Raw genomic sequence first — 22,729 nt, forward strand, 5'->3', positions numbered from 1 at the left:
TACTTCCAATTAATGAAAGTAAAGTTATCAGCATAAAATGAAAGAGATGGGTTTGAATAAAACAAGCCAAAAAAAGACACAGAGACCTTGGATTGCGGGTGAAAATTACACCTCCAATTATACTAGTCTAACTATAGTACCAAAACATACTGTATCTTCTGGGAGCCTGCAATCCATAGGGCTTTTCGAGATGGAATCCACGCATTATGTGTTGTCCAGTGCTGGGAAATGCACCTGTAACACACCTAGCACTGCCAACTGCCAAAACCTCTTCATCCCAGTCCCTTCCATAACAAACACAAAGACAGAATTTCCACCCCCCCCCGGCTCTCCTGATTGTGCAGCTAAACTGATTAAAATTTTGAGATATCATTTGACCAGAAATTTCTGGCACTATTTGGTTGCAGCTGTTCTGCAAATGAGAGATGAAGACACCAACGCTTTTCTACATACTGCATAAGATAACATAGACCCTTTTCTGAAACTGCCTGCTTTGTTTTACGTCTCTTCACCACCCATAAGGGTAAAGGCAAGCGCTGACCAGACCATGACAACTTTACTATGTTTACAGAAGGATCGTGTTTAGGAGGGAGCAGGCTTCAAGCACACCTTTCGCTGACAGCCAACCTGCAAAGCTCTCGGTGAGGAACACGAATGCTCTCTCCCCAGAGTCAGAGCAGGGGTTACCCATGGGACGTGAAATAAAGTCCATTCTTCCATTACCCTGCCAGCTCCTTCCCCGATACAAGTGCCTGAACTCTTCTGCTGACCTTTTGTTCTTGTTTTATACTTGTTGCTGTTGTCGTTAGATTTCCTGTCATCCCAGAGTCATCTTTTGCACCACCCTTCACACATGTTTTTTACAGAAAGCTCAAGGGAAAGGAAATTGGTCACTCCTGCAAATCAGGAAGGTAGCAAAGCCAGTTTTAACTTTATGCTCTCTGCCAGCGCTGCTTAATTAGCAGGTCTTCAGAAACAAAAGCTCATTTGCCTCGTTTACTCCAGCAGTTGCTCCAAGTTAACGCTGTGTACACGGTGTCTCAAGCATATGTGACACTTTATAGACAAATAAAACAGGTCGGCTTCCCAACCCAGAGACCTCACAATTTAAGGCCACAGTCCTGCACACGTTTATGCACGTGGATAATTATGCTCCAGTGAATAATCTCCTTACTGACAACAGAATTATTCAGAAGAGTAATGTTACTCATAGGCAAAAGCATATGCACCGACTGGACCATAAATTTAACAGGAAAGTGTAAACAGCTGATAACAGATGGTTGCGTTTGGGATGGCAGAAGGAATAGAAAACCAAGCAAAAAGCAAAATACATCACAGGAAACAAATATTTCTGGCCTCCACTATCTGAATTCGATAGTTCTGAAGAGCTGTCAAATTATTTGAAATTATTGTTCACCCAGAAGAACCAAATCATCCGTATAAACAAGTAAACGATTTGACTTCTGAAAGTTACTCTAACATAGAACAAGATCTTGTTCCAAGATCTCACAGAAAACAGACCTCAGGATGGTACAACATGCACACCAGATGCTTGATAAATACAAGTGCTTACTTTTCTGATGAGTTCTCCTTGCTGCTTAAAAGTTTACCTAAACATTTATGCAATCGCAACGCAGTGCCCTGCACACAAGCATTTGCAGAAGCTACCATTCATTCTTTCAACACCTTCCCAATTTCAGATTTATCTACAGCAGTCAATCAGCTGCAGACACTATAGGTACCAGCATACAATAAAGTAATACAATTTAAAGAATGATTCATTGGTTTGTATCAGGTTCTTCTGGATGCTTTTTTCCAGAGAAAGTAGACGAGATTTACATGGGACGCTCTTTATTTAGAGATCTGTAATTAATGACATCCTAAGTTAGGTATACAGTTTTCTCCTTCTAGATGAAAGAACAGACCTGTTTAAATATTACTGCATGTTTTCGGATGCATGGTAGTTAATACTCAATTAAACAGATCAATCTCTTTGTTATGTTTGAGAAAACAACTGTTTAGAGTAACTGCATGTGACAAATCCACACACAGTTATTAACTTGTCATCCTGTTTTAAAAGATACTTAACAATCTCAGTTTATACCACTGGTTAAGGAAAAAAAAAAAAAAAAAATCAGGTATTTCATTCCACTCCATAGTCTTACACTTGCATCTGACACGAGTGCATCATTCCAACAACGGCGCTTCCTCACACCTTACACTTCCGCAGTCAGGAGAGCAGTCCTCTGCAACAGGGTCTCCAGGCTTGGGGCCGGTGGCATTACAGCCATTCCCCTGCATGCCTGCACACAGCATAACTAAGGTTTAGCATCAGCACCACCCTTCCCCACTAACCCACTTTCAAGCGTTTAACCACTACTGTTGTGTAGCAGTGGGGAACACTACGTCGCCTCACTTTGTTGCTTGCTGTTGATGGAATGAAAACATGACAGTTCAGAAACAGCGAATGACAGGTATTTCAAGAAGTAATTCAATTGCTGGTTATTTCAATTATTCCTATGGGATCTTTTGGGGGGAAAAAAGAACTTTCTCATTTTTCTGTTTTATTTATAATGGTTAACATGAGCTTGTAATCTTGCAACATCATCTCTATCTTCTGTGTCCTATTTTTCCTCATTGTAACTTATTCGAGCGTGCTGTTAGAAGCCGTTCATTTCACACCAAAAAGAAACAGATCTGAGCTGCGTTTGGCAGTATTTAACATGTCAGTATTTAACATGTCAGGACTCCATTACACAGAGTCACTTTACAGCAAGCTATTAAGCCACAACAAGCTCAGTTTGGTACAGTAGTAAGTGCAAGGTGTAGGAAACCATCTGCTATCACTGGCTTGTTGCAATTACAGCACTTTAGGGGAGTAACCTGTGTGGGGGTCCCTTCCCAGGACCCCACTGGGGTCCCACACTTGCTGCTCCCCCCAGACCCCCCCCGCCAAGGTGAGGGAACCCCCACGCACCCAGGCAGACGGGTTGCAAACCAACCCCGCTGCAGGCTGCCCTGCCCTGCGTCCTAGCACAGCAACACTGGAAGAACCCGACACATCCACTTTTACCTCCCAGCTTCCCAAAACCGGCCTGTGCCATAGGGGAAGTGCTGCCATGCCCAACTCTCTGCTTTATTCCATGTACAAGCCAGAAGACCCTACTATTTGTCATTCAGCTACTGCTCCCGGAGTATAGAGAGCTTCCACTGAGGGACTTAGAACTCTGAGACAGGAGGCAGGAAAGAATTTAGCACAAATTGCACAGGAACTGCAACTCATATTTTGCTTAGTGCGTGCCTGCAGAACTGAAAATTGCATCCCACATCTTGCACGTGCACCTGACGCTGCTTAAATATTCAATTACTCCAGGAAAACACTTTGTAATTTATTAAAGGGAACAACCACACAACTCGCTGCCCTCACTTCACTGTGTGGTTCCACGAAGCAGGATTCAGTGCTTCTTTCAGGAAGGCATGCTGCCAACATATTGCCAATAAAGTAGTAGCACACTACACTTGTGCTATCTTAAAATACACAGCAGAATGTGCCAAGTTTCCTTATTTGGCAAAACAGCCCATTTGCTTTCAGGATCTTTGACCATCCATTTTTAGACCCAAATCATCCTTTGTATCTAACATGGCCTACAGTCCCTGAGCATATCAACCTGGGGTTTTGCAGCAGAATATTTATTTAGCCTAAAAAAAAAAAAAAAAAAGCCCAACAAAAAAAAACCTCAAACACCAAAACATGGTTAACCACTGCCTTGTCTAAACAGAAAAGGAATTACAGTGGTATCGAGCTACAAGAGATACAGCAGAAAGAAGTTTTTATAAATAAAAGATCCTTTAATCGTATCATGAACTTCTGATGGATAAGATGCAAACAAACTCCAAGCACAACTCCAAATTAAATATATCCTAATCTTCTAATCTCCCAATAAGTTAAAATAAAGTCAACAACCCCTACCAATTCCTAAACTTTCTTAATCAGACTGAGCAGCAGCCCTGCAGACGGTGAGACTTGAGGCATGGCTCTGCCTACCTTAGTTACTGAAGCAACAACATTCGAGCCTGTTCTTTGTCAGAACCCAAGAATTCTGCATAACTTCCATTAATAACATTTCTAATTTTATTTGAATTTATACAACCATCAGTGCTACGGCAAAAGAGCTCAACTCAGCCTAATTTGAGTACTTCAGGAAAAGAACTATTTTCCACCCAAGCTGTGTCAATGGCAGAGACTGACAGGTTTAAAGCCTTCACTTTAAATAGAAAACATTTTATCTCGGAGAAACCCTAAACTGCTCACTTCGCTTACATTATACCTTGTCAGTGATGTCTGCCAGGACTACACAAGCAACAACACACAAGAACGACAAGGCAGCTAAACCTGCACCCTGGCCCAGAGAGTCACTCGGTCCTTGCACAGGCACTACTGCAGGATCCGGGCCGTGGTTTTGTCAGGGTTTCTGCCTTCTCCTCAGGGTTACCATTATTCACACAATGCCACCGGTATGCAAAGCACATTATTGATAGAGAAAACAAGCAGGCTTCTGAGGACTTACAATTTCAGGGCAAAGTCCTGAAAACATCTAACTGCGTGCCTCCAGCAGAAAGCTATGATGTTTTCAGGCAGTGACCCAGTTAATGCATTGCTTTCAAATTACTTCTGCTTCTGGAGTTTAGAAAAAGCAATGATCCATGGCTTTCCCGATGGCTCTGTCGCTAAAACTCACAGCAAAGCACGCAGGATAGAGGGGTAATGGATGGCTCACACACACACGTGCTAAAAAAAAAAAAAAAAAAAAAAAAAGGCATACCGGTAGAAAGGAACTAACTTCAGCAAACATAGGGAAAAAAAAAAAAAAAAAAAAAGAATGCCAGTTTACTTTAAAAATGAGGCGGGGAAAAGAAAAAGACACAGGGGAGGAAAGTCACACCTCAAAGCCCAACCTGAGGGATTTTATGCCCAAAACAAGAGAAAAACGCAGCAGGTGCACGCAAAGTGAACATGTTCGAAACACCCTCTGAGGAGCGCAGCGGTGGGCGAGGGTAGCAGCCCCCAGCCAGGCGCCGGCTGTCCACGTCCCGCGGCCAACCCCCCCACGAAGACAACAGCTAGCAGCCCCCTTCCCGCGTGGGCCCACCCCGCGCGGCCGCCGCCCCCCACCCCCCCGGGTGCCCCTCGGCGGACACCACCGTGCCCTGCCCGGCGAGGCACGGCCCCTCTCCCGGCCCCCAGCGGCCTCCGCGGGACCCCCCCGCCCCACGCCGCGGCCGCGCGTGGGCGCCGCTGCCTCCCGGGGAAGTTGGCCGGCGCCGCGGGACCGGCCGGCGGCTGCTGCCCCGGGGCGACGCAAGGTCAGGCCGTGCGCCGGGAGGGCCCGGCGCCTCCCCCCCGAGGACTTTCAAAGTTCCTTCAGCGGGTGGGAAACGTCAAAGCCGGCGGGGACACCCGCGGCCCGGCCCGGCCCCGCCGGCCGCCCGCCCTCCGCCCAGCGAAACACGCGCCGACCGCTCCGCTGACCCCAGCGCTGCACACACACCGCCGCCCCCCCCCCCCCGCCGCGCGCCCGGCCGTGGCGGGGGGCGCCTCGCCCTCCTCACCTTCCCCGAGGGACTCCGGGCTGGCGGGACCCGAGCGGCGCCGATCCCCGGAACCGCCGAGGGAGGCTGGAACCAGCGCAACCGCGTCTCCCACTCCGTCCCCCGCGCTTCCGGTTGGTGCCGGGGAGCCGGAGCCGCCGCCGCCGCCCCCGCGCCGCCTCGCAGCGGCGCCACCCCGCGCTCTGCGCCGAGCCCGCCGGGGGAGGCGAGGCCGCAGCCGCCGCCGCCGCCTCAGGGGAGCGGGCAGCGCGGCCGCCCCGCCTATAGGGGGCGCGGTGACCGGGGCCGGGCGGGCGGCGCGTGGGGCGGCGAGGCGCCGGGTCTGCCGGGCGCCGGGTCTGCCGGGCGCCGGTACCGGCGCGGCTGCAGCCCCACGGCAGCGCCTCCGGCCCGGCCGAGGGTGCGTGGGGCGGCGGGCGAGGAAGGCCGCGTGCCCACAGGCCTCGTCTCCGACGCCCTGATGGGTAACGGGGCGCCCGGCCCCTCACCGCCTGCGCACCCCTCGGCCCCAGCGTCGGCCGGCACGGTGGGGCTGGTGTGAGGCGAGCTGGATGGAGCGTTGGCTCCGTGGGCGGCTTGGGCTGACAGGAGAGGATGGCCTTCGACGGAGGCAGGGCGGCTGCTTGTCGGTTAGCCACGCCACATCTAGGAAGAGCCTTCTGGACCGAGCGGGGCCTGTCAGCCCAGGTGTTTTCGGTTCACAAGCGCGGCCCTGCGGTTGCAGGTGGAGGGAGTCCTGGCACCGGGCTGCGCTGCCATGGCCACAGCTTTGGAAGCACGAGTTCCTTCCTTCCAGGGTTGCTGCTTCAGTGACAGGCAATATAGCTAAATTTATCTAAAATTATTACCAAAGTGACCAGGTGACCGTAATTTTTGAAAACTGCTTCGTCGTTCTTGTGCCACCAGAGCTGGGATGGTGTTACCACAAGCAGCAGCATCTTTTGAGTGCTGGGTATTGCCTGGGGTTGCCAAGCTGCTGTGGCTGTGGGTTGGTGAGAGGGTCTGGAGGTCCCTAGGAGCAGGAAGGGCACAGGTTGCGCTGCTATAGCCAGTCCTCCTTTTAGGAACATGGAAGAAGAGGAGCACTTGACTGGCAAGTGCAGCCCCCTCATCCCCTGTCAGTATACTCCGGCTGCCCTCAGGATGGTCACCCCAGGCCAGGAAGAAAAGGGAGAGACAACCCAACTCCACCCTCTGAAGCCACACGGACCCTTTCTTATCCAAACGTTTTAATGGTGTTGAGGTACTCTGCTGTTGCAGAATACTTTCTGCAAATTGAAAATAAGCTGTCATGCTTAAAGGAAGTGACTCAGAAGACTGGAGGGCAAACAATTTTTCTACTGAGGCAAACACATCGCATGGCTGCTGTGACAGTGCATTTTTTGTATCAGTATTGTGGAAGATTGAATGCCCATCACCACTTTACACCATGCTCCCCAGGTCATCTACCAGTGTCTGTATGCTGGGGTTTTGCATTCACTGGAGAATCTCGACTCCTCGTTATCTCTCGTATTTGGCTATTGTATGTATGTGTACGTCTGCCATATAAAAATCAGCTGTGTAGCACAATGAATCACAAAGAGGTGTGCAGCATCACACTGAATCATATACATTAATAGTACATCACAAAGATGTATGGTATCAAGGTGAATCATGGAAGAACACATTACTGATGAATCAGATACAATCGTTTCACAAACAACAGAGGCTTTTCCACAAGGTGTGTTATTTTGGCCCAAGGTAGAGTAAAAACCAGTTAAAATGGCGGAGCACAAGTACAGATTTCTGGGCATAAAATAAAACATACTAGTTTGCTGAGCCATAATAACTAACCAGAGTAAAGTTCAGCAAGATCTTAAGCACTCAGTGCAATAAGTACATGAAGATGCTAAGAAAGTTGAAAAGCAGGCGCTGCTGACCCCTTTCTGCCCACCTGGCAGGTTCAACATTACCCAGACAAGCAGTGAAGGAGGTCGGCGTGCTCTGGCTTCCCCTGGATGCAGCACTTTCTGTCTGATCTGAGAGTGTGCTTTGTTATGAACTGGTCTGCTGGTGAGCCTGGAGAAGTCTCCAGACAAAGTCAATCAAAGGTGATACATTTTAAAGGAAAGCACAAATATCAAATGCAAATCACATGAAACTCATGCTCTGGAGGAGGAGAGGTGCCACATACTTAGTCTCTTAAATGCTGTGACTAACAGTGTTTATCCTTCCTGTCTGAGGCAATTGCCAATTAGTCAAATGATTTAAAAATCTATTTAAATGTTAAATCACTTGATTCATAGGCATTTGCTTCAGAGAGCAGAACACTTGCATTCAGAGGTCTCTTGCCTAGGGCCCTTTGTCCAGGCATTTTGTCCATGGCTGTGTATCTGCAGAGCTGGGATTTACCATGTCTGACTTTAGGCCCTGGTTGCAGAAAGAAATGAACTATTCCAGCAGCGCATGAGAAATGAGGGGGTGGTTCATATTTCCTACTCCAAGAGTAGGAGTGCAGAGTCTACATCAGGCACTGTGTTAACATGCCACTGTTTAAAACACGTAATTGCACTTGCCGTATTAGAGGACAAGAGAGTGAAAGCGAAGGAGCTTGCGTGAGGACTGTCCGACCCCAGTGGTACACTATCATGAAGCCAGAATTATTACAACAAGGTTTTAAATGTGCGTTTTGGGGCTTGTATTCTTTCTGCCCTCTGGCTAGTGAGTCTTTGGATCTTTTCAAGTTTTTTTTCCATTATCATGAAAACTAAAAAATTAGCTAGAAAAGACCAGAAACCGGAGTAGTCGGAGTTTCTTGGGTGGTCATAATACCACATAAAACAATGAGCCAACACATAGCAGTATGGTTTCCCCCTCTTTTTTGAGGCAGCAAATTCAAACTGAGAAACTCTGAGTTAACTTTGGAGAACTCAATCCTCAACTCAGGCTTCTTCAATTTCTGTGGAACAGGCAGAAAAAGAAAGTATTTAAAAGCTAACAAAAGTTACTGTAAAGCCACAACAATTGGCAAGGGATAAAGGCAGCTCTAGCAACTTTTAACTCAATTTTAGAGTTGAAAGGATTCATATGAATTGTCTCTTTACATCTCATTGCCACGCTGGGTGTGCAATGACGTCTCACCGCCTTTCAACATGGAAAATATAGTTTCATGCATACGTCCAGGCAGTTTAAATCATCCTGCCTGCCAAAAGCAGCAGTCACACCCCTCCCCTGCCTGGCGAGCCCCATTCCTGCTGCTGCACTGCCCACCTTGCTTTCTGCCAGCACCATTCTTGCACAGCTGCACGGTGAACTGAGCTGTGGAGGCGAAGCTACTGCAGGGAAAAGCAATCAGCTTTCACCCAGATCTGAATGCAGGTCATCGGGCAATTGCACAAAGACTTGTGCCAGTGCAACGGCAGGAGAGGAGCAAGGGCTGATACAGGCAGCTGAGAGGTGAGGGAGCCTGGAGGTGCTTTTTTAGCAGTAGTGATGGTTTATGCCAGCTTAAACTGTACATGAAACTCTAGACACAGATAATTTGGAGGTGGACACCTGCTCCATATTTTAAAATTCTTCTTCAAGGCTGGCTCAGAGTTCAGCTCAGGCTTAGTACTGAGGTTTCTCTGAAGCACTTCAGCTTCTCTGGCTGCTATGGCTTGCCTCTGTTTCTAACTTAAAAAATTGGTCAGAATCCATGCCTGGGATACACTAGGACAGAAGCTTATACACACATTGCCATAGAAGATGTAGCACTAGCGTACACTAGTGTTAATCTAGCTCGTTTGAGCAATACTAGCAGTAACAATATGGTAGCATTAATTTTATACCATTTGTACCATCAGGTTTGTGACCTGGAAGAGGTGCATGAGTGGCTCGCCTGAAAACCCTCTCTGCATCATTATTTTTGCTTGCGCTGTCCAGAGTGAAATTCATGCAGGTATGTCCAGAGGTGCTGCAATCACACACCTCTGCGGTTACACCCCAAAACATAACTAGCAGGGTTGGTTTCATGTCTAAAAGAGAACTTGTGTGGTACTGCTAGCCAAAATAAGCTGCATTTAGTCTTTACGAGAGATGGCAAGTGGAAAATTTTCTTTGGATTTGGCTCAGAGACAATCCTGCCTTTCCTGCTGTAAACCACCTAGTGAGTGTGCACCCACAAACACCGACCTGATGCTACATGCAGCCCCCACGCCCACACAGCTGGGGCTGTGATTTCTGCTTGCTTCAGCAGCCCCGCCTTTGGTGTGCTGTGGTTAACGGCTAATTCTCAACTTTCCTGGGGAATGAAGAAAGATGGAGCCTGTACTAACCATGGTCCATCTCTTAGACCCACACAACTGGTCTTTTTTTCTGCTGTTGTTTTCTCATCTGTTTTTTGTATTGGAGAGAAAAATAAGGAATTTGTCAAAGTGCCTATATTGTATATCTAACATAAAACTATACATATATATTATAAAATATTAATTATTAATCAATCATAAAATTATTAAGCACAGAATTATTAAATACAGACTAAAATGATGAAATACAGGCATTTGTGCGGCAGAGAAGGCTTGTGTGCAGTGGGTGTATCACATGTGGATCAAATACCTGCTTTGTGCATAATGGTTTTCAGAACTGGCAGGCTACAGCTTGTATACTATTTGTCTTTTGATCAGGCATGTGTGCAGTATAAAAGCACATATAACAAATTCTACAAAAATATCAATATAATTTAACAATGAGATAGCAATGAAATGGCAAAATATTAACAAGAAATACATTTCTTGATTGTTTTACAAGAATGGTTTTCTTATCTTCTACTGGCACCACAATTTTTAGCTGATCATTATACTCAGCTGTAATCCACTCGCTAGTACTCTGCTCAGTTACCATTTCATTACATAGTTTTAATTATATATATATATAGCTCATACTCCATCTTATATTAAATTTTGTGGTCCAATAGACTTAATTTGTTGTTCTAATTTTGGCACATTTTTTCTCTAAGATGTAATATGGCTTAACACTGTTTTCTTTGTTTTAAAGCTGTACTGAATTTATTGTTGCTGTGCCTGTTTGTGTTTTCTAATACGCCCTACTGTGAGCTCCACTGAAGCAACAGTCCTTTCATTTCCCTTGTAATTTTTTTCCAATAGGTTGCTTGGTCATGGGGAGTCTGGGGAGGGGCAGGCACAATTCCACCTCTGAGGACCATCAAGGGAAGATGACAACACAGAACATTCAGCGGCTGGTTTAAAGCATCATATGTGATTTTTCTTTATTAAAACTAATTAGTAGCTAACTATTTAGTACATTTACCTGCTTGGAAAGTAAAGGCAGCCACTGGAATCATGAAAACTTTGGCCACCGTTGACAGGGAGTCGGTTTGAACTAAAAAGGAAATATTAGCTCCTTTTAATGATGTACTGTAGTATTAGTAGCTTACATTTTTTGCTACTTGTTTAATTCAGAGTACATTAATTAGAAACAAATCTGTCTATTGAAGATCACATCTTTTTCTCTTTGGATTTAGACATGAAATAAGACTAGAAAATGTCCATGATACTAGACTGCCTCAGAAAAGCCCTTATTCTAGATAAATCTGTTTAGCTATATCATCTCAGTCCCTTTGCCTGTGTTTCCAAAAAAAAGGTGATCAACCCCCCCCCAAACACTAGCACACTATTAACAATGGCTAGTTGTGACAGGAAGGAAAAAAAAAAATCTGTGCAAACCTCTAACTAGTTTCTGGCAACAGTGCTGACTGATCAGGAGCATCACAAAGGAGTTACATGCCAGACAACTGGAACAGGAGAAACATTAGGGCAGGAATTACAAATGGAAGGAAATGTTAGATTTCAAACAGACACTAGGCAGCAACCTGCCAGTACTGCAGCCCTCAAGGGTCAGTCCTACAGAGAATGAGGACATCTAAAGAAAACCCAAGGCAACACTGGCTCTCTGTTATCTGAGAACACCACAATGCTGCCGACAGTACTCCTGTGCAGAAATAATGTACACCTGTGAAAAACCACAAAGAGTCGGCAAATACAGCTAGCGGATTCACTTGCTGGCTCGGACAGCATCTGAAGAAAGAACTATTTAAAAACACGAGAGGTGGTGTTATAATGAGGAAACCATGGAGAGCAGAAAGCTTATGATTATTGACAGAAGTTGATTAAGAAATGGATTATTGTCTGTAAGGATGTTGGAGTATCTACCATCACCTCTATCCTATATATCTTTATGTAAATTCCCTTTAATTGAGGTATTCATTTACAATCATTATTTTCATTGGTAATGTGCTTTATTTGCATTTGAAAGCAAAAAGAGGAAAAAAATCAAACACGACTGGCTGACCCCTGCCATCTGACAAAGGCTTTGCTTTTTGTCACTCTGACCCAAATGGATTAGGGCCAGGAAATAAAGGTCAGTCTCTTACCAGGACCCCTGTGTGTCACATTTTTATTACATGGATTTTCCAAGAAAAATATTCCAATCTGCGTCAGTAATTATGCATTCTTTCTGCATTTTCATGTAGTTTTCTGAGTTTATTTTGAATTCAGAAATTACCTTTGAGTGCCAAACCTATTAAAAACGAACTCTTTCTGAAATATCCTTCAGCAGTTAGATGTAAATGGTAGATTTTGTAGCTGTACATGCTCTTTTTGCCCTTCTAATTATAAGAATCTTCCTTTTTACAGTAGTCCCCCATCACTTGAGTCATAAACCGCCAAGACTGTGCTTGGATTGCTTTCTTTTGTGAATTTACAAGTTACTTCCTTAGTCAGGTACTGTATGACAGCTGTATTTTATTGCTAAAGCAGTGTACGGGGCAGTTGAAGTAAGAGCCAGTCTTACATGTTATTGGATGGCGTGCAGGTAAATGCATGGACGTACGCCGGGTGCTCCTGTAGCACACTGACCCCAGCCTTCCACCACGGTGAGAAGCTGGAGGTCAGGTTTTAGCCACCAGCTGTGTCGGGGAGCTCCCTGTCCTGCAGGAGTTGGTTTGCGGCAGCAGTGCCCCTTGCCGAGGGAGGCGGAGGTGTGAGGGTCCCCTCCGGCCACTGAGGCCGGCAGTGCCATCACCCTGGCCAAGGACCAGCCAGCCCCACGGTACTGCCATGGGGAGATGTCCGAGGGTGGCGGGGTTTCCCTGGGTACAGCTACGGCCCTGGAGGCAAGGCTCCGAAGATAGGCTGCTGCAGAAGTTTCTGGTTTAGTAATTTTAATGATAACTTTTTAATCTGGTCATTATTTTCTTTGATTGCTAATACCTTGACCTCTAGTGACAGCTGCTGCTTGTGCCTGCCAAACTTTAATGCAGGCTACAGTAAAGAACATTATGATTATTTGAAAAGGCAGGGTGTAATGCATTTCAGATTAACAGTGAAAGAAAAGCTATTCAAGTTAAAGGTTCACTTTGCCATATCACTCTCTATGCTGCTTTCCTTATTATCAGTACAAAAAATGAAATGAGAATAGCACATCTTTTAATTTTCTTCCACTATTACCTCTTGATTTGCATTCAGAGCTCCCAGAAGAAATACCGCTGAATTCAGAAGTAGTCTATTTAAGCTGCGTGGTGTTTAAAAATTGCTGGAAGAGGTTAAGGTACTGTATATTATGCAGTTGACCTTACTAAGAAGCTATGTTAACAATTTAGACTTATAATTTTCTGCCGTTACATTTTGTTAAAATATTTCTTTTTTTTCTTTTTTTTTTTTAAAGCAAAATTCATTATCTCTTTCGGTACCCCTGCAGGTTAAACCTTTCGATTTCTCTCTAACTTGTTTTGTAAGATTTCTAAATTGTATTTAAACTTCTTGTACTTAAAAGGTTGTTTTGCCAGTGTCTCTTTGAAAAGAGGGATTTTTTTGTCTCTGTCTCTCTCTTTGTACCTGGCCTGCAGAGGCTGTGTGCCTTCACAGCATTTTCCTTAGGATGAAAAAGACCCAAACCCTCCATCTGCAGAGTTGTGCAAATACGTTTTGAACTCTTATCTGACACTATCATGTCTTTGTGGCTGATCAGGTTTGAACAAGATGTCCGGGGAAAATATTTTGGATCCTGCCTTTACCAAACAGTAGTAGCCTCCTGGTATGTTGGATTCAGCCTCCCGGGATTTAACCTTTGTTCACTGGCTCTGTCTAGCGATGGCCAGCACCGGCCTGGTCATTGAGAAAAACAGCAAATCTTAACAAAGCAACAACAGCGAAATGTGCCAGGGGAGTGGGGGAGCTGTACCCTCTGACTCTTCAGACTCTGAAGCCCTAAATAGAGGTGTTTGTGCTCTGTACTGCTGCTTTAGCAAAAAGCTATGTCCATAGTGGAACACTGTAATGCAGAACTTTTTCCAAAATGCCCGAGGTGTCACCATCCCGGCTCCGTGGGGTCTGCAGTCTCACCGGTCCCTGGCAGCAGATGTTTGTCATGGACGCTGCCTCCCTGGCACCTCGCATCTAAAAACTACAGCTATGACTCTGCCAGTAAGTAAAACAGGGTCAGGGGCTCTGGGGCCTGAGGCCAAGTAGCATGGACCAGCCATATTGGCATTGTACGACCTGTGACCCTCGGGCACAATCATTATTTTAAACAGGTTTATATTTTTTCAGTCTGCAGTGTTGAAATAAGGAGGGGACTGTGCTGCAGCATTTACGCTATTCATGCAAGCGGGTGTGATGGAGGTGTGAAGTCTCCTGGGACCCACTGGAGGACTGCGGGGAGGGGACAGAGGCAGGCCGGACAGGCTTGTCTGTATTTCCCACTGGCAATGGTCCCTGGTGCATGCTCTCCCACAAGTAATGGCTGGACACTCTCATGTGGTGCTAGCTGGTATGGGCCAAAATTAGGCCAAGCAGCGTGCTACAACTAAAGCAGTACGGACCATCAGTGGTGCAGCTCTGGGGATTGCCCAACCGTCTTTAGCTTGGCTGCGTTGGCACAGCACCTGAGCCAGCCCAGGCTTACAGGCCAGCCCCGAGAGCCAGCAGGTAAGGGGCGTCTCTCCACTGAAGCAGGATCAGGTTGTGACTCGCAGCTGCAAGCACAGGGTGAAGACAGTATGGGTGTTTTGACATTTCAGCATTTCCTGAGTGCCTATTCATTCTTCACACTATTGCAACAGTCGCTTAGACTTCATACAGCAAGAGCAATACATCGACAGCTGCCTTCCTGTTGTAAAGTCAACACAGGGAGTGAGAGAAGCCCAGTATGGATCCCAGAGCCAGAAGGTAGTTTTATTCATTTAATCTCTAGGTATGTAGACTGTGATCAGCACCATAGCAACTATCTGAGCCACTTGAATGAGTTAGATACAGAGATAGCAACACTCATTATTTATACAGCACCCTTTATTGAAAAATTAAAAAATGCCAGATACCAGTTTCATTGAGTAGGTAAACTGCATTCATTTGTTGATACGGAGGTGCCATAAAAACCTCTATTTGTATCACTGGGATATAGCTACATGATAGAGACTGTTTGGCAACAAATAAGTAAAACAGTTAGAGGTTCTAAGGAATAAAAGGGGATAAAAGCATACTAAATGGATGAAGAATCGGTCTATGTGCAGAGCCAAGCTGAAACTTGGCAGCTTTATAAACCAGTTAACACAGAAATAAAGGAAAGTCCAAACAATAGGAACAAATCTGGAACAAATAAAATCATGAACTCACAAATGTTGTAAGTTGATTGTAAAGATAAAAACGTCTTTTGAATCAATCGTGTCCCTGTAGTTTATTCTACTGCATACTTTGCTTCTGGGAAGATTCTGTATCTGAAAAAGCCATATGAAGTATATTCATAGAGCAGTACAAATGGAAATATTTCTCACTTGAATAATAAGACACAACTTTGTCTCTATGTTATTAGCTGGTTTTCCTCTGAATCATCTTGAACTTCTAGTCAGACAGCAAAGTAAAATAAATTATTTCATCATGCTGCAAAATATTTCTTAACTGTGTCATTCTTTCCTTTCAGAATGCAGGTACTGAGCAGATAGTGGTTCTATGTGTCAGCATTTCCCTGGTGCAGAATTTATGTTTTGACTAAAAGGGTGTAATTATTTTTATAGATTAAAAAAAAAAAATTTTATGTTTATAATGACTCCACACAGTCCTGGTCTGAGGTGAAGCATAGACTGTATCAGTGAGGTCATCTCTGAAGCTTAATTATGAGATAATAGTTGCAACTTCTAATTTCAGGCTTAATCAGTTTTATGACATCCAGCTTCACAGAGCAGAGCTGGTGTGAATGCAATAGGAAAGATTTTTGCCATGTGAACATCATCATTCCCTTGGCACATGCTTGGCCACCATCAGTGCTTGCCCCGCAGTAGCACAGCCATCCCATGGAGTATTCAGGCAAGCACAAATGATCTTGGAGGGGAAAGGGTACATGGCAGATCACCCCTCCCCTCATGGCTGCTGGACCTGATAGACCTCCCTGAGGAGATGGAAGCCAGAGGCCTCTCAAGTGCCGCATTAGTCAAGGTCTCAACTTGAGTTAGCCCACCTGAGGTAAAATCCTATCCAAGATAAGGTAAGTTGTAGTGCTCACATTAGTGACCGAGCAGGACAAGCTAGTCAGATAGCTAAAATTAAGAATACGTCCCTTCTTCATTTAAACCTTTCCAATTTAAATGTTTCCTGTCTTTACATGGGAGGGTAGGGAGCCTCCTTAGAAACTCTAAACAAACCAGCTAATAAAACCATAGTGTTACATCACTGCAAGGCTGTCATCCCCTGTGGCAGGGATGGATCTGACTGGCTTTAAATTGGTTATCCATATCACAATGGATGTAGGCTAACTGCAGTTTCGAGGCCCAGCAAACGATGAGTGAATTTTACTATATCAGCCAATTAATAGCATCAGTAGCATCGGTATTTATGCAGAAATGAAGCTGAAAGTGCAAATAAGGCCAGCGACTAAACCTTTCCGGCAATTACATTTAATAAGGTACTGCATGTTATTTACAGAAAACATACATCACACAATTCCTACACATAAAATGCACATAAAGACAAAAGCTGCACTCCCATAACATGCTAAACAAAATAAATAGAACTGAATTATTTTGGCACAATAGCTATTACATAAATAAATATCCTAGAACACAATGAATTAACATTTATTTACAGTCTATTGAAAGTGCAAAACAATTGGCTGAAAATTAAGATATTTGTAAATGCTTAAGACCAGAAAATATGTGTTAACCAGCCACAATTAATTATAGCTGAAGTTTAAGGTTTTAATGTCAGGAAATTATTCTCTTGAAATCCATTTGTGCATATTGTGCTCTTTTTGATCCAGTCCTTTGCTACCTTTATGCTATTGATGTCAACAATGTTACTATCATAATGGTATTTTGTAAAAACCTGATTGGTAGTTTAAAAAAAGAAGTAAAATGTAAACACAGATTAATCTATTTATCATTCAAAATATTTTCAGTTCTGTCAGTTTTCTGAAATGGCCACACTGCTTGCAGTAGTAGACAGTACGATTAAGCTTAGAAATTTTTCTTAGTATCTGTTGTATTTCACATGGAAATATTTGTAAGTCTTCTCTGAATAGAACTATACCTTGGACCTCTCTTGAACCTACATTCTTTCATCAGATGCTCACATACATCTTCTACTGAGGTCAACAGTAGCTGGGCAAGCTAAACTGATGATCAGTTTTGGTCCTGATCTGAATAAATCATAAAATACAGATTTTTAATTAGGGAGAAAAACACTGCCTCCCTTAGAATTGTTAGAAGCTTTTTGTGTATTTTTCACTAACTATTCTATTTTATCTTTTGCTTTTTTTATCCATATGAGAAATCATTTACTACACTTTAAGATGAATTAACAGTTCACCACATGGCCACCCGTACAACTACAGTGCATAAATTCTTCCTCAGCCAAAGTTCTCTGACAGGCTGGTATACATTGTGCGCTGCCTAAGACCTTAGAATATGTTTTTGCTTATTTTTGTAGTGGCAGTGCGGTAGCAGAGAAAGTGAAGTTCTTAACAAGTGACCTTGACAGGATAAAAGATCATTTCTCATCATTGCTTCAAATGTTTATGCTCGACGCGGTTCTAGTCGGTGAGACATCTGTGATAAAGTTCTCTGGTTGTCAATCACATTTAATTGCCGCACATAGCTCCGAACATCCTGATGGTTCTTATTAGTTAGGGCTGCGTCAGGATCTGGTGAAAGAGAAATGATGTAGGATTGATACACTTAAATGAACAAATGCCTGAACAGAATGCATAAGTCTTTACAAGCTGTCACAGGAAACACCAGATCCTGGTGAGTTAAAAAGAAAATATTTAGAAATCGCTCTCTTTGAAACCTTTCCTCCGTATCTGAGAGTCTTTCTGGTTACTACCCTCACAAATTAACTTTTTCTCTCAGATATCCTTGGCTACATTTGCTCAAATTGATGGCCCTTGGTTACAGTTTTATACATCACCTTACCAGTCAATAGCTATAAATTATATAAATTATATAGCTAACTAGTATGAATTAAAGCTGCCCATCTGCTTTTGAACTAGCAGCTTTCACACAGATTCAAAACTATATAATTATTTTAAGCCTCCTTTCATGAAATATTCCCATTTCTAGCTCAGTATTAAATATTTGTAACACCGTAGTGCTCAGTGGCTGCCCTATTCAAGCCTCAAAATTTACTACCTGTTTACATTACTTAACATAACCACATTGTACCTCCTCCAACAACAATTATGAAGTACCACTGAGTTAAAATCTGAGTATCTTCAGCCTCACAGTGAACAGCTTGCATTTTAATGAATTATGTGTTAGGTGACTTAAACTTCTCTAAAAGAAAGATACTGAAGCATCTACTATATATAAATACACATACACATACAGAAAAAGCATGGGACTTAGATATGGTACATCTATATACCGGCATTTTGTTATATCAAGCATAGTGAAAATCCACTTCCATTTCTAAATATGTGGAGGTCTCACTAGTGCTTATTAGATTAAAATTAAAAGATCATAGCCAGAAAAACCTTGATGGTGGGAGAAAAAAAAAAAAGCTCCCTTAACCTTTATCTTCTAGAGTTAAGCTTTGACCCAGATGGAAAGAAACTATTTTTATAAAAATATATTGTTTTATATTATTTATTCTGTTCTTTGAGAAAGAGGAAGGCTGCTGTGAGGCAAAATGAATGAAGTACTGAGGAAATGCCACTATGACTAGGACTGACAGTGCACCCAGATGGGATAAGACCCACAGAGCAAGCCTGCTTGATCATACAGCTCTGTCATCTTACATGGCCTCAGGTGAATTCTGGTAATTATACTGACAAACAGGTTTTAAGTTCATCACCTTATGCAGTTATGTCATTTATAAATGTCATGTTTCCGGCCTGGTTTCCTATAAAAACAGGGTTTATCCAAGCAAGTATCTTGCATTTATCTGTGTGCTGCTGTCTGCTAGCCTTATTTCAACCACTTCTGAACCCAGTGGCTAATTTCAACCAATTCTAATTTGACAGATGTGTAGAGACCTCACAGATATTTAGCTCCTTCACATGCTTGGAAAAGAAATGGAGGAGAAGGGGCTTCTAAGAGCTTCCTGAAGGATATTTCACCCTGTGAAACATCAGAGGATCCAAACATGGAAGAATCACTGGAAACCAGGCTTTTGAATTCTGGTACACGCAGAATTAATTGTAATTACTGTAGCTACTGATGGTAATGCTGACTGTGCAGATGTTGCAATACACTTACTGAAAGATTGGCTTCGGCAGAATTTCACCGTCCTGACAGTGTTGGCAATCATGCGCTGGAAAGAAGAGATGGGATGCAATCAGAGAACAAGCACTGTATTTCATCATCATTTAAACGAAGCACCTAACTGTGCCTGAATGTGAAGACATATGCCAATAAAAGCAGTCATATGAATGAAAATATAATTTTAATGCTGATATCCTCATATGCAGAGTGTGATTTGCATTTACACAGGCTTTAAATGAGCATGAGTGTAATTTACATGTGCTCAGAGAACCCCTTCCCTTGCTTGGATGCTGTAAAAGGCCTTAACTAAGAACAAAAATCAGCCCCTTCAATGTGCATTTCTTTGATACCACCTTGGCACATTAAAAAGTAAAAGGAATATCATGTAGAACACCTTGGAGTATGTATACATTAATTTTAAGGCCATCAGTTGCTAACAGCAAGGCCATTTCTAGAACATACTCAGCAATTAAAGAGGTTTCAGCTTTTGTTTGAGTTTGAGTTTAAAATGCAGCCCTCCTGGAAAATGACAGTGTAAAATGAGCATGTGACAGTGTATGTTCACTGATGCCCTCTGGAAGTATGCTCAATTCACAGGTGAGAAGGCCACAGTTAGAACTGTGGCCCTGCAGGCAAGTTTCATCAAACAGACCTGTTAGACTGTGTTAGCTTGCACAAGTGTATCTAACTCAACCTGAAAAGTGGATTCACTTTTGGTGGACACTTCTACTGGCAATTCACAAAAAAAGCAGAAGTCACTTCAGTCCTTCTGGCTGTGCTTGCTCTTCAGTAAATAAGCCATCATTTCACTCACTTAGATAAGAAAATACTAATCAATACATTTTGCTCTGATAAATCAGATGCTATTTTACAATAGTTTTTAAGAACAGAAATGAAGGTAAGTCATAAAGCAAAACATTCCAGATCTAGTTCTGGACTGCAAAATTTTACCTGGCTTGTGTCACCACATAGGTAATACACCCACCAGCGTGGGGGCAAAATGAGTTACTCTGCATAATGTCAAATAAACTGAAAATTCAGCAGTAAAACTGAATTCCTTAGCTAGATAGTTTGATTCAATCACTGTTACAAGGACATTTGTTCCAGTTTCTTTTGCTTAGATTAAGAAAAAGCAGAGGAGGGAAATGCTATTCCTAATCAGAGTCTAACATTTGTTCCAACACTTTAACATCCAACAATTACAACACTGCACACTCTCACAAGGCTGCTTCATACCTTCTTGAAATTTTGTGTGAGATTAACAAGCTAGTCATAAGCCCTCACACAATGGAATCATACATTTCTTACTAGTAAACAGTAAAACTTAGGGCATACACTCCTCAAAATTAATACACAACTTTAATCTTACATGAAAATGATGTTATAAATAAAATACCTTTGTGAAATCTGTCATTCTAGAAGTGGGAAGCACCAATGTAAAACATTCCTTACACACATACTGAATTATCTTAGACATTTTAATGCACTGTCACACATACAAAAATGGGTATGGCTGGTGGTCAGCATTAGAAACACTACTGATATATCATGTACTACATTTTTGTGGATTACACGTTGTATAATCAAATGAAATGTAGCTATTCTGAAACTGATCTAAAATATTTTAATTCTAAAACACAAGTTCCCAAAAGATGTAGGGAATTTGGATATGGGTCTGTTTATATTGTTCCTAAAGTCATATGTATTTACAAGTGGAAAATAAGTAGATTTCAAGTAATAATAATTTTTATCCTATGTTAATTTTCATACATCTTCAAGCCATCACTACTAGGCAGATTTTCTAAGGCACTTACCTTACAAACATTCTCATATGTGCTTAGCATTAAGCATGTGAATAAGCCCCATTGACTTCAATGGAACCTCTTAAATACTCAAAGATAAGCACTCATTATAATACTGGATTGAGACAGAACACACTGTGTATTACAGTGTTGGTTCTTCAAATCTAACCCAATCAAATGAAAATCAAAACAACATGAACATGTAAACATGAATGTTTCATAACTCTATGGATTCATATTTGGCTCTGTTATGTGATGCTGTTTGCTTTGATTTATACAATTTCAAAAAGTACTCCCCTAAAATAACTATTTCAAGGAGAGACCATAAAGTTGAACTGGACCAGCCAACCTGATGAAGTTTCAAGAGCATCTAACTTCAAGGGAAGCTTTGCTAAGGACACTTCATTTTTATGAAGATGGCCAGCGTTGCTTGATGTGCTTTCTAGACGGATTATTAATACACACCCTAATTTTTCATACCTGTAAATGTTTAGGTTTTGAAGCCTCATTTCATAATGATCTTTGGAGCTAGACCAAAGGCTTAGTGTTTGATTAGTTTGATTATTAAGCTTCTTAGGTGAAAACTTAGATTTATCAAAAAAAGTGTGCTCTGTGAAATCATTTTACTCTTTTTTTTTCTTTATGTGGGAAATTTGTTCTGAAAAAAAGCATAGCATTCAGAATAAGTACTGTAATGCTGTATTGTACTGAAAGAAACAAATTATGTGTGTGGCGAAGGTTTTTAAAAAGTTTTCACTATTTCCAAATTTCTCATTATATGGGCTATTCCAGGCAAGGAAAACCGAAGTGGCAATGAACTTGTCTGACTTCTGGTTAAAGGCTGAACTGCCTGGCTTCCTTCAGTTGGCTGAAAGGCTTCATTTTAAGGAGTTACTTTGCCTATTTGTGAGGATAATCTCATTCAATCTGTGCATTCAGAAGTATCCTGGCAATGATGAAACACAAATGAATGAGGAAGTGGGTGTTAAGGGAGAATAAATGGAGAAACTGTGGCCAGAAGACAGCATTGCAACCCAATGGGGAGATTCTGGAGCATTATGTATCCTTGAAGAGGTCCTGTGTAATATAAACTCAAAAGAGCTCTTCTCTGGAAGGTGCAAATTGAACAGAAAAACAGCATATGAAGTGAAAGTGAATTTCCCTTCCTGAATCTTGTAGATAAGTTGGATTGTCATCTTTTGATTCAAGAAAACTAGAAACATGTACAGAGAAAATGTTCAGATGGAAGTTTAATTGCCAGCTCCTTACAGTTTTTCTTCAAATAGAGGATTACCTCTAGTTAATGCCTGCAAAAATTAACCTCTGTTTACTCACTGGGCTAAGAAAGACCATTACTGAAAAGCCATACAAACCTAAATTTGGATCTTTCTGAAACAGAACCAACTGCATAATATAACAAGCAACTGCTACTACCAGCATGCTATATATACACAACAATACCCTTTCAAGTTTTACACAGTCTGGAATAGTGGCAGCAGGCCAGCACATTATCTTCTAATCCATTCCAAACCCAGGTTTCTGAATGTTATAAATATTCATATATGCCATAGAAAACTACTAAGGGCTTTAG

The 22,729-nt window shown here is 42.7% G+C and overlaps 2 protein-coding genes across 10 annotated transcripts in view; both read right to left on the reverse strand.

The window, feature by feature from the left end:
* The window catches only part of MAP3K20 (mitogen-activated protein kinase kinase kinase 20), a 95,560-nt gene extending 89,755 nt beyond the window's left edge, over positions 1-5,805 (reverse strand). The window contains exon 1 of one of the 3 annotated variants that reach the window (XM_052791194.1): positions 5,611-5,805. The gene's annotated coding sequence lies outside the window, so the exon portion shown is untranslated. Of the gene's footprint in view, positions 1-4,568; positions 4,715-5,610 lie in introns of those variants that run through there. The other 2 variants (XM_052791193.1, XM_052791192.1) reach the window with 2 other exon arrangements.
* A 10,710-nt stretch (positions 5,806-16,515) lies between these two features.
* Positions 16,516-22,729, reverse strand: part of RAPGEF4 (Rap guanine nucleotide exchange factor 4) — a 161,279-nt gene continuing 155,065 nt past the window's right edge. For all 7 annotated transcript variants that reach the window (XM_052792497.1, XM_052792496.1, XM_052792498.1 and 4 more), the window contains 2 exons: positions 19,331-19,385; positions 16,516-17,775 (listed from right to left, as the gene is read on the reverse strand). In XM_052792497.1, the coding sequence (XP_052648457.1) occupies positions 17,648-17,775; positions 19,331-19,385 (183 nt within the window). In that variant the 3' untranslated portion in view covers positions 16,516-17,647. The remainder of the gene's footprint in view (positions 17,776-19,330; positions 19,386-22,729) is intronic.

This window comes from Harpia harpyja, chromosome 7 (genome assembly GCF_026419915.1).
Source record: "Harpia harpyja isolate bHarHar1 chromosome 7, bHarHar1 primary haplotype, whole genome shotgun sequence".
NCBI lineage: Eukaryota > Metazoa > Chordata > Aves > Accipitriformes > Accipitridae > Harpia > Harpia harpyja.